The sequence below is a fragment of the Trachemys scripta genome, chromosome 6 (genome assembly GCF_013100865.1).
Source record: "Trachemys scripta elegans isolate TJP31775 chromosome 6, CAS_Tse_1.0, whole genome shotgun sequence".
NCBI classification, from domain to species: domain Eukaryota; kingdom Metazoa; phylum Chordata; order Testudines; family Emydidae; genus Trachemys; species Trachemys scripta.
In genome coordinates this window covers 90,554,761-90,567,540 of record NC_048303.1, presented here as the reverse complement: position 1 = coordinate 90,567,540, position 12,780 = coordinate 90,554,761, and the positions used below count along the sequence as shown (strand labels likewise).

The 12,780-nt window shown below is 39.8% G+C and overlaps 1 protein-coding gene across 1 annotated transcript in view; it reads right to left on the bottom strand.

The window, feature by feature from the left end:
- Nucleotides 1-12,780, bottom strand: part of CBWD3 (COBW domain containing 3) — a 46,683-nt gene that overhangs the window by 16,828 nt on the left and 17,075 nt on the right. The window contains 3 exon segments of the mRNA XM_034773541.1: nt 2,110-2,166; nt 9,171-9,215; nt 12,544-12,630. Coding sequence (XP_034629432.1) covers nt 2,110-2,166; nt 9,171-9,215; nt 12,544-12,630 — 189 coding nt within the window.

The following is a 12,780-nucleotide window of genomic DNA, read 5'->3' as shown; positions in this document are numbered from 1 at the left end:
GTGCTCTAATGTGTCTTATTATAGATTGTGTGCTTTGCAAAAAAAACCAAAACAAATGTAAGAACACAGAGAAAGCTGTAACGCAGCGTAACTCAATGGGCTCAATTCTGAGCCCAGCTGTGAAACTTCAAAGAGTAAATGGGTATAAGGATCTACACCCTGCATGGAAGGAGAGCAGCTGCCAGTGGGCTGCTATTCCTCCCTTCCATGCAGGTGCAAGGAATGGACTGAATCCTGGCTTCCACCACCACAACATGCTGGCCAGCTGATCAGGGGTGGGGTGAGAGTAAGCTGTGTCAAGAAAAGGACTGTTGCAGTTTTACTTCCTCAATGGAGCAAGTAGGTCGCAGGATCTTAATCATAACTCAGTATCGCAGCTTGATCCCTGCCTTGTCCTGGGGCAGCACAGGTATATGCTGTCTCTTACTTGGGCTGGGCTACACTGCAAGATGCCAACTTGACCTTATATGATTATGATTAAGGCTATGTTTTTTTTTCCCCCCACAGACATCGCAGAAGTCACGGAATCCATGACTTCAGACCTGGCCGCTGGGAGCTGCAGGGTCCCATCGCCTCCCGAAGCAGCAGGGAGCTGTGAGGTACCCCTGCCGCCTGAGGTAGCAGCCCCTAAGCTAGTGGTCCCTAAGCTATCAGCTGCCATGGGGAGCGGGAGTACCCTGCAGCTCCCAGCTGCAGGGGCATAGGGGGACCCCGGCTGCCCCCCTGCTGCCACCACGCGGGGGGGGACTTCTACAACCCCTGACCTGCCCCATGGTGGCAGGGGGACTCCTGCAGCGCCCCACTGTGGTGGTTGCAGGGGGTTTCCCGCAGCTCCCTGCTGCGGGGGGAGGGTGGGAGAGCAGGCAAGGGGATCCTGCAGCTTCCCTCCGTCGCTGGTGACAGGATGGGGACCCTGGAGCTCTCAGACCCCACAGGTGGTGGGGTCCCAGAACCCCCAACTACCCCACAGCTGCCCAGTCCCTACCCATTTTATCATGGATATTTTTAGAAAAAAAAGTCAGGGACAGGTCACGGGCTTCCCTGAATTTTTCTTTATTGTCTGTGACCTGTGACTTTTTCTAAAAATATCCATGACAAAATCTTAGCCTTAATTATGATTCAGACAATCTAGTTAATTAAGACAATCTAGCAAGCACTGATAAAATGAAACTTTATTTTATGGATAGATAAGGTAATATAGTCTGATTTTCTGTAGGCATTATTATGTGGGGGTAGAGTTAAGGTAGTTTGAGAGCCTTATTTGAGAAGTACTTGTGGCACCTTAGAGACTAACAAATTTATCTTGAGCATAAGTTTTTGTGGGCTAAAACCCACTTCAACGGATGCATGCAGTGGAAAATACAGTAGGAAAATACATATATATACACACACACATGGAGAACATGAAAAAATGGGTGTTGCCATACTAACTATAACGAGAGCAATCAATTATGGTGGGCTATTATCAGCAGGAGAAAAAAAACTTTTGTAGTGATAATCAGGATGGCCCATTTCCAACAGTTGACAAGAAGGTGTGAGTAACAGTAGGGGGGAAAAATTAGCATGGGGAAATATTTTTACTTTGTGTAATGACCCATCCACTCCCAGTCTTTATTCAAGCCTAATTTAATTGTGTCAAATTGCAGAATTGGAATTAATTTGCAAACTGCTCATTGGAAGTTTTTTTGTTGGAGTATTGCGACTTTGAGGTCTGTAATTGAGTGACCACGGAGGTTGAAGTGTTCTCCGACTGGTTTTTGAATGTTCTAATTCTTGACGTCTGATTTGTATCCATTTATTCTTTTGCGTAGTGACACAAATCAGACGTCAAGAATTAGAACATTTGGTTCTCTAGATGACAACTTTTGGGTTCTCTAAATATAACATCTCCTTGTTCAATTCACTTCAAATGTTTTTTTAAAAAATGTACCTCACTCCTAAGTTATTAATGTGAAGATCAACTAAGAATTTTAGACAAGAGGCCAAAATTCGGTTTATAACGGAAACTTAGTTGCAACCTTAAAGTGATAGCGTCTATTTAGTGCAACCATTTCTTATGATTTCCTGTGTAATCAACTGCTAAAATAAAGATTTTAAGTTATACTGTACCTTATCCCAGATAAGCTGTCAAAAGCATGCAGGTCTAAAACTTCACAGAGATCAACTCTAGGAGGGGAAAAAACAAAAAACAAAACATAAAAACACAGTCTTCATACTTTCCTCAACTTAAATATTTTATAGTAGTAAACAATAATGCAAAAAGTTCAACTACAACACAGCTTGTGATGTTTGACAGACACAAAGCTATTTGAATGACTTCATTCACCAGATGTAAAGGTATTAAGATAATTGTCTCTTAAAGCAGGCTATTGCTATGATTCTTTTGTTGCATTTTTAAAAAAATAGTATTTAATCATGTAATTAAAGACTTATCATAATATAAATGAACAAGGGGCCTGACTTGACTTTGCAACCATAACATGCTTTTCATATACTTTTTGCATATTATTGCCCAGATTTTTTAAAAACAAAACACAATCTGCATCACGTGGAAACATACTCCCACATGGGTCAGCTGCTGGGCTGGAACCTTTAGATCTTCTATGTGCTCCAGTCACTAAAGGGAGATGAGGCAAATATTTTAACAATGAGTTTCAAAGCTGTTTGCTGACAGCAGAGGAATGCTGAAATTCAGGAATCCTCAGTTCCATTCCAGGTTCTCAGGGGAGTTTATCTAGGGTTTCAAACCCTTCAACCTTTATTTTCCTCCACCCCCAAGCTTGACAGACCCCTTCTGCCTCAGACTCCTCCTCCAGCCTGTTCTTACCCCAATCCATTTCCCCTCCACCCCTCAACTCCATGTCCCAGGTCCTCAGGTCTTCGTTCCTGTGTCCAGCACATCAAGCCCTGATGTGGAGCCAGAAGGAACAATTGTAGGGAAAGTCCTACTCAGACTGCAGCTATGGCCTAGAGCATACTCACTAGAATTGGAATCTGAAGAATTTAGTTGCCAAACTAACAAATCTGTCCTGAGCATGTGAAAACAGATTTTCAGAGGTTCATAACTTGGCCAAATTTGGGTGGAATTTCGTGAGGACAGCAAAAGGCACACAATGAAGCCAAGGCAACTCCTCTTCCAAACTTGAAGTCCTGGCTTGAAAGTGTGGTGCTAGAGCTTCTCAACAACACAGCTGCAAAAGCGGTTTGTTTGTTTTGTTTTTTGTTTGGTAAAAATAGGGGCAAATCAATGTATTATCCCTAACTTCATTCTGAGAAATAGCTGAACAATTTTTGCAGAAATTTTTGATTTCTGCTCCCCCTGCCCCCCAAATTCAGCCAGACAGCCAGCATGGAAAATTTCAGCCCAAATAGTTAAAGTCTGGCAAAGTAACAACAACTGAATACAGGGTCTTATAACAGACAGTGTTGGACAACCTTAACTATAAAAGTGTTTCTACCTAGGTCTTCTCTCTCTCTCTCTCTCTCACACACCCCTTTTCAGAAAAGTACAATATACATTCCAGTTCAGGTGTCACTGCTAGGAAAAATGGTTGGCTTTACAGACCTGGTTATTTTGTTATTGAAAATAGGAAAGCAAGGATATGGTTAAAAGGAAAAATCCACAGGCCTCTGGGTCTTGGCCAATTATTATTATTAAACATGCACCCACCAACAACAAGTATACAAAGCTGTTTCTAGGGTGAAAGATTTTTAACGTACAATGCATAGCATACATAAACTTCTTCTTTAGTTTATGACCAGCTGTGTCTGAATTGTCTGTTCTCAGTAGTATTCCATAAAACTCATACAAAGGTCACAGAAACACTCAGGCAGATTGTAAATGCTCCTTCCTCTTGCATAATATTGATTGACAATGGACAGAAAAAAATCTTATTTAAAGGATGTGCGCTCTCAAATACCATGTTAATAAGCTAATTTTACTGTTAATCTAACTGCGTAATTATTTCAAGTTTTGGACAGACAGTGCAAGATAGAGAAACAGTGTCAATCTCTGAAGAGTATTTAACTAGGAACATAGGAGTTGTCATACGGGATCACGCCTGAAGTCAGTGTAGTCCAGTATCCCATGTGATCAGCACCAGAAGGTGTAAGAACCCTGCAGTAAGATGTGGGATAATTTGCCTCTGACACAAAGTCTCCTTCTAACCCTTTATAGTTAGATACTGACTTCAGCCCTGAAGCATAAGGTTTTATATCCCTTCCAAAATTGTTAGTATTAACTATAACTCCTCTGGATTTTGCTGTTATCCATACACATGTCCAATTTTTTTTAAATCTTGCTAATTTCTTGGCATCAACAACTTCTAATGACGTCCTGTGGCTATGAGTTCCACAGACCAATTATACCTTGTGTGCAAAAGTTTCATTTTATCAGTTTTAAAATTGCCATCTTTTAATTTCATTCAACATCTCCTTTTTCTTGTGTTAGAAGACAAAGATGACAGAAGCTCCTGATCTACCACTACTATAAATACTTTTATCGTGTCCCCTCTTATTTGTCTCCTTTCTAAGACAAGCAATCTTAACATTTTCAATATAATTTCATGAGTTTTTCCAGGTCCTAATCATTCCTGTGGCCCTTCTCTGAACCTCCTCTAATTCAGCATTCGATTAAACTGAGGAAGACTGAAATATAGGTACACTTCCCTCTCCTAAAAAGCTATTTAGCGGGCAATATGATCCATGTAATGTTTTCAAGATTATATATTACGTTTATTTCTTCATAAAGGAATTTGAAGTTGAAAGATGTTGCAATAGTGCCTGCAGAGCATCTCCTCTGCCACTATGCAACAAAGGGCTGATTGCTTTCTACTGCTTTTCCTTCTTATACCCTGCATACAGGGTATATGCATGGAATTTAGGATTTGTCCTGTTGTATGAATGTCACGATAAGTATGACCAGATCAGCACAAACACAGACACCCAGACTTTAGTATTGTCCAGCTAATATGCCAAGTTTATCATCATCGTTAAATCATGTACAAACAATGAGGATAGTCTCCCCCCCCCCCCACACACACACATTTCCCCCTCTCCCCCCGAACTGGACTTGGAGTCACCATTGTATTCTTATAGACATTTTCCTCTACACAGCCAATTGTTTCAATAAGAATCACATATGCCAACACACACACCATTACCAGGGTTACTGTCTCTAGATTCACGGTACTAGCAATAGTTAATGGAATCTATAGTTTTGGTGCAGAAGTCTACAAAATATTGCAGAAACTTTAAAACCAAAGCTGCATAAGAACAAAGGAGCTATTGTTAAGGGCCAGATTTACAAAAGCACTCAGCATCCATAAAAGGGGATGATTTTCAGAGAGACTCAGCTCCCATTTAGACAAGTAAATGAAGTGATTTTCAAGAGTGCTCAGCATCCAGCAACTTCCCCTGTTGCCAATGGTAGCTGGTGGATACAGAAGAGTTGAAAATCTAGACCTAAATGTTAAAAAGCCCACTGAAGTTATTAACTATTTTTTGTTATAAAGAGACACATGCTGATTTAACAAAAATTATTTAGTTAAGATCACCAGAAAAAGCAATAAATGAGCAATGGGAAACTCTCCATAATAACTGAGTTTATGATTAAGGGCCCTCTGTAGCACTGTTTATTCTTGTTCCAAGTACTCTTCAGCAGAATTGAAAAGTTAATAAGAAAGGAGTGTGAAGTTGTAGAAGCTTCTTAAACACATTTCACCTTCCTACTTGAACAAAGAAACAAAAACAATATGAGGGTAATCCGTATAAACTAACATGACAGTCACGGCAGAGAAGACTTTTCATAGTGCAACTGTTTAGCAGCAGGACAGAAAACTTCCAGCAAGGAACAGCTTGCAAGCAGAATTTCAAATAAGTGAAATCAATGGACATGTTAACAAGATTAACATTATTGGAAATGTAAAGCATCCAAACACTGACCATCAGATAAACTCAGACACACTACTATCTGAAAATTTAATAAAATTCCATGGTGCTATCAAAAAAAATAAGCCTTTCTACCTATGTTCCTATATTGGCACCGACCAGAGTCTTATCTAAGCACCTCCCATGAGTAAGAATGTCAATAACCTCTCTTCCCCTTCCCTCTTAGTAAGAAGCAAACTTCGGGGGTTTTGTGTGTGTTTGTGTTTTGGTTTTAATAATTACTGAACACAAGAGAAGACTGTTGGTGCAAGCAAGGGTACTATCGTGGGAGAGTGTGGGAAAAGGTGTATGTTTAGTATTTAGTTCTGAATGCTGGGAGGTTAGTCATTCTTATTTCATCTGGCAATCTTGGGCCAGCTCCTGTCTGCTACACCCACAATTCTCCCCCTATTGAGCAACAGTTTCTTTGTTCCACTGACAAAAGTCATCGCCCAAAAAAAAAAAAAAAAAAAAAGAACAACTCTATGCAGGGCTCTGAAAAACAGTACAATGATGTTGAACTGGGCACTGTGTTCAATAGGAAGCCAGTGCAGAGTGGGATGATGTATTGCAAGGAACCTATGCTGCTGAGCAGGCAGGCTGCTGCAGCCTGAACTAGCCCTTTTAAGGCGTAGAACTTCATTCGTAGATACAGAGAATTTCAGCAGTTGAGCTTAGGTCTGTCTATGGCCAGCTATTAGTCTGGCAGGATCAGGTGAAATCTTTTGGATGCCCGCAGATGAAAGTGCGTATTTTTTGCCACTGTTGGGTGTCCAAATGTAATGCAGAATGAAAGAGGATCCCAGAGCTTCAGACCAATAAAATGAGAAATGTCTTTAATAGATGAGGTAGTTATGGAGATTTCTTCAAAGCATTTTCTTCTTCTCACCAGCATCATCTCAATTTTGTCTGGGTTCAGCTTCAGCCAGTGCCTCTTCATAGAAGCACTGATCTCAACTAGGCAAATTATAGCATCCTTTACATTAAAAGGATGTACAGCTGAGTGTGATCTCTCCACTGCTGGCATGTTGGCCTGTGCTGTCTCACTAGCTCTCCCAACTATTTCATATAGATAACAGAATGAAGGAGAGACAGACTTGTGGGACTAACCAAGTGAGTCATGGAGATGCAGGAATAGTTGCCAATAAGGACCCCTTTGGTTCATTCTGAGAGGAATGACCTAAGCCATTTCAGGGCATTTCTATCTACAACTATGCTACCTGTGAAGGAAGGACAGTAGAGTTTGGTGGTCAACTGTATCAAAGGTCAGAGATGTCCAGCCATACTTCCTGTTGATGGGCACAATATAGTTATGCACCAGAGCAATAAGTGCTTTCTCTGTCCCATATGCTTAGGTATAACATTTCAAAATTTGCCCAGCTCATTTTCAAAGTACATAACAGAAGGCAACAGTTGATTTCAACAGCAATTGTTAACAGTTCAAATACAGTAGTTTCAAAATCTTAATTTAATAAGAGTAGAATGATCATTTCAACACTACTTGTAATAAAAATGAAATGCTACATTGCATGCATCTCTACATCACGTCTACACGGCAGCTGAGAAGTGATTTCCAATGCAAGCAGACAGACTCACGTTAACTCGGTTTGAGCTAGCATCCTACAAATAGCAGTGTGGACATTTTGGCACTGATGGCAGCTCGGGCTAGCTGCCTGAGCCCAAGCCCCGCTGAGACCCTGGGTCTGAGTTTCGGTGGCTAGCTTGAGCCGCTACCAGTGCTGCAACACCCACATTGCCCTTTTTTAGGAGCTCAAGGAATACTGTAGTGTAAATAATGCCCTTCAATGGGCACACACCTTCTGATGAAAACTATACTAGTGCATAATATTGCTATAAACAAAGGAAACAATAATGAGAAGTTAAATTCAACCGCACAAATACCTATATGCCAGTGTTAGTAGGGAAAACACTTGGAGTAGAAAACCACAGGCATCTGTGCTCAATCTATTTCGACCTGTATTGAAATGTAGAGTCCCCATCTGCATTTTTTAATATTTATTGTTAACTGCATTTGAAAGGTTTATGACTAGCTTCTAGCCTTATTCCAGCACTTCAATGTGTGGTACATCTCTACCCCAATATAACGCGACCGGATAGAACACAACATTTGGCAGATCAAAGCAAGTTCAATATAACGCAGTTTCACCTATAACGCGGTAAGATTTTTTGGCTCCCGAGGACAGCGTTATATTGAGGTAGAGGTGTACTTGTACTTCATATACAAGTCACTAAACCCTAAATGGCATGTTTCAAGAGCGTGCTTTTGTCACAACTTCACTCAGTCCATTCGATTAATCCATAATTGAATCAGAATAGACACTTTCTACTGAGAGCTTCATGTGAGGTGGGAGAGACAGTCTTTTGTTAAAAAAATACAACCTTTTCATTTAATAAGGAATTCAAACCAGAGTGCCTATCAAAACTAAGAAAGAATAAAGCCACTTACTTCTTGTATTGTGACTATTTTGACATATCTTTCAAAACAATTTTGCAGGCACAATTTATTTCTAGGTCCCACTAAATCAAACCTGGAACAGGCATAAACAGCTTTACACAATACATGTGATTAGAGTTTAACATTGGCCTGTTAGGCCTTCTCAGTGATGTGTCACATGACAACTGGAACCACATCACTGAAAAGCTATGTAAATAACCTAGAGATTTCTACATATAAGCCTCAATTACAGCAAGATTGCCAACTGCTGCAATGTATCAGAGCCATCTTGGCTGTGTCTACCCTAGCACTTTCCCAATCAGTGATGCTCCTCCAATGGCACTGCTAGTGAAGACAGACAGTCTCAATAACTGAAAGCCACTGTCAGGTCAAATTTAGCCCAAAATTTAATTAAGTTTTTGTAAAATCTAAACCCAATACAAGTATAATAAGGATTTTATTTTTTTAGCATTCCAATGTTGACTAAAAACTCTTAATTTTCTTTGAATATATGCATTTAAACCTTACGAAGTCTGGAACTGACTAACTGGAAACTGATAGTATATTTTCAATTTCTAAGCTGAAAAAACGTAAAGAGAAAGCAAACAGCATAAGACTTTTTTAAAAAAAGGGGTTAGTTTTAATCTAAAGCGCTGATAGTAAAATAGGCAAGGAGTTATTTAAATAGTTTTCCTTTAAAATGAATAGAACTAAAAAATATACAGCAATTTGTCACAACAAAAATAGGAAGTGGCAGCAAGTGATACTGCCCAACACTAAATATTACCTTGATCTTTGAGTTTCTAAAATTTTGACAAGTCCATTTATTGACCTGAAAAAGGGTGGAGAAAAAAGGAGAAATTAGATGTGACTAAAAATTCCATAACGTAGTGAACTAAGCAGGGAAATGAGAACCAGGAACTCCTGAGTAATAATCCAACTCTGTTATTAAATTGTTGTACAACCCCATAGCAATCACCATTTTTATTTCTCTCTCAGCTTGCCAGGAGATTCACTATCCATGACAGAGGACTACTGTTACAGAGGACAGATTTTATTCAAGCAAAATTTCCCCCTTAGTACATGTTGCTGGGCCTAAACATTTTTACTTTTATTTAGGACATTTTGTTAGTTAAAGCGGTGAAATGGGAAAAGACTTTTTCAAACTCCGTTTTTGGTGTGTGTTTTTTTGTTCCTCTCACAGGATGTGGGGGTATTGTGCTGGCAGCAGAAGATATTTTTGCCTACACCTCTAACCACTAATCTTGTCCAGGTTACTTGCTCATTTACTCACAAATGATAATTACTCTCTGCCTCCCCAGATATCTATTAATTACACTGGTCTACAATTTTTGAGAAGTCATCTGCTTCAGAGATAAAATGTGCTATTTATTATGTATTTTGATGTGCTGAATTCAAATATGACAATTAAAACAACTGATTGGCTACTGTTTCTAAGATATTTAAGCTTTTACATTTTATGTCTATGTATATTGTGTAGATAGTAGAGTTTTAATCATAAATTGTAAACCTAAGTTTTTTCATGTGTTTATGGTTGCTTTACATGATAATATTTCACCTGTCCTGTTTATGTAACACTTTAAAAATCAGCAAAAGGGTTATATAAATAAAATTGATTATGAAACAAAAGGCAAAAAACTATTCTGTACATAGTTTAGTCCTATTCAGTGTCTACTTGGCGCTTCTTGGCTTGTCTCTTGTATTCATTAAATGGAGCATCTCTTGTCACTGTCCAGCAATAGTCTGCAAGCATTGATGGGCTCCATTTGCCCTGATAGCGTTTCTCCATTGTTGCAATATCTTGGTGAAATCGCTTGCCGTGCTCGTCGCTCACTGCTCCGCAGTTCAGTGGAAAAAAATCTAGATGAGAGTGCAAAAAATGTATCTTTAGTGACATGTTGCAACCAAGGCTTTTGTATGCCTTGAGGAGGTTTTCCACCAACAACCTGTAGCTGTCTGCCTTGTTGTTTCCGAGAAAATTTATTGCCACTAACTGGAAGGCTTTCCATGCCGTCTTTTCCTTGCCACGCAGTGCATGGTCAGAAGTTCACGAATCTGAGGACCAACAAAGACACCTTCCTTTATCTTAGCTTCACTTAACCTTGGAAATTTTCCACGGAGGTACTTGAAAGCTGCTTGTGTTTTGTCAATGGCCTTGACAAAGTTCTTCATCAGACCCAGCTTGATGTGTAAGGGTGGTAACAAAATCTTCCTTGATTCAACAAGTGGTGGATGCTGAACACTTTTCCTCCCAGGCTCCAATGACTGTCGGAGTGGCCAATCTTGCTTGATGTAGTGGGAATCTCTTGCACGACTATCCCATTTGCAGAGAAAACAGCAGTACTTTGTGTATCCAGTCTGCAGACCAAGCAAGAGAGCAACAACCTTCAAATCGCCACAAAGCTGCCACTGATATTGGTCATAGTTCATGCACCTCAAAAGCTGTTTCATGTTGTCATAGGTTTCCTTCATATAGACTGCATGACCAACTGGAATTGATGGCAAAACATTGCCATTATGCAGTAAAACAGCTTTAAGACTCGTCTTCGATGAATCAATAAACTGTCCCCACTCATCTGGATCGTGAATGATGTTGAGGGCTGCCATCACACCATTGATGTTGTTGCAGGCTACATGATCACCTTCCATGAAGAAGAATGGGACAAGATCCTTTTGATGGTCACGGAACATGGAAACCCTAACATCACCTGCCAGGAGATTCCACTGCTATAGTCTGGAGCCCAACAGCTCTGTCTTACTCTTGGGTAGTTCCAAATCCCTGACAAGGTCATTCAGTTCACCTTGTGTTATGAGGTGTGGTTCAGAGGAGGAGGATGGGAGAAAATGTGGGTCCTGTGACATTGATGGTTCAGGACCAGAAGTTTCATCCTCTTCCTCTTCTGACTCAAGTGAGAATGATTCTGGTGCATCAGGAACCAGCAGTCCTTCTCCATGGGGTACTGGGCGTATAGCTGATGGAATGTTTGGATAATGCACAGTCCACTTTTTCTTCTTTGACACACCTTTCCCAACTGGAGGCACAACTGCAGAAGTAACAATTGCTGGTATGATCTGTTGGCTCTCTTCAAACCATTGGCACTGCAAAAGGCATAGATTTCCTTTTCCTGTTCAACCACTGGCGAAGATTTGTTGCACAAGTGTTGCAGTTTGCGTGGGGCCCACCTATTGTCCTGATCTCCAATTTTGCTGCCAAAATAAAGGTGATAGGCTTTCTTAACCATAGTGGTTATACTGCGCTTTTGTGTCACTTCACCACAAACATAGCAGAAGTTATCTGCACTGCACTGCACTGTTCACACAAGTACGAGGCATCTCTGCTCACTTTAGCTAAACAGAAATGTGTCCCTTTGCAAAATCAAACAATGACAAATAAGAGAGCATGACACTGTATGATTTCTAGAGCTGATATAGGGCGATTTGTTCAGCAGAGTGATGTAAGCTTCGCTATGATTGCATCATCCATGACTTCTAGGAATAACATGATGCAATTCATATCATGTATGACGCAATACCAGCTTCAGATTGCATCATTCATTGTTTTGCCTCAAAAGCAAGTACTGTCCAAACCCAGTCATAGATTTATTCATAGATCCAGTCAAAGATGTATTTTAGTCATTTCTGGTTTAAATTGAGATCCCTTCCCTTTATAACTCACTTATCCTCCACCATTCCCAAGTCAAGGGTTGTATATACTGACTCAATAGCATATCTTGAAAACTAGAACCAATCAACAATTTTAAGCATCATTTTCATTCTCAGTGACCCCGAATTAGAAAAGTTTGACTACATTTATTTCAGAAGCATTTTGGTTGTAGAGCAGTGTTATTTGTAAAGGTATCTTTAGAAATATTTAAGTATTTATAAAAAAATCTGAAGTCTGAAAAGTTAAAAAGGGGTTATACAGTTACTAGATAAGAATGGTGCACAGCAATCACCACATGCAAAATACCAAGATTTGTGGAAGTACGTTAATTGTATTGGAACACTATTTAATCTTTCTCTCTCCTGTGAGCAAATAATTGTGTCATGGTAATCATGCAATTGCCAATCCCTGTGCCAGTCATAAGAAGCAGAAGTCTATATATAAATATAAACTGTTCATACTATCAGTTTCATACCTGACAGCTGTTCTTATTTTATTCAGTTCTTCTTGTGAAATCAAATCTGTTTTATTGATGATTATTAGATCAGCTAGTGCAACCTGCCTACACAGGAAGACAAAATAAAAGAAGACTAAAATGTATACATTCATTTTCCACAATGCAAAGTTACCACACTTCCCATGCCCTCAAAAACAAGGGTGTATCATGACCAAAGCAAGAAAGTCTGTATTGAATTAGGAGACCAATCAATAT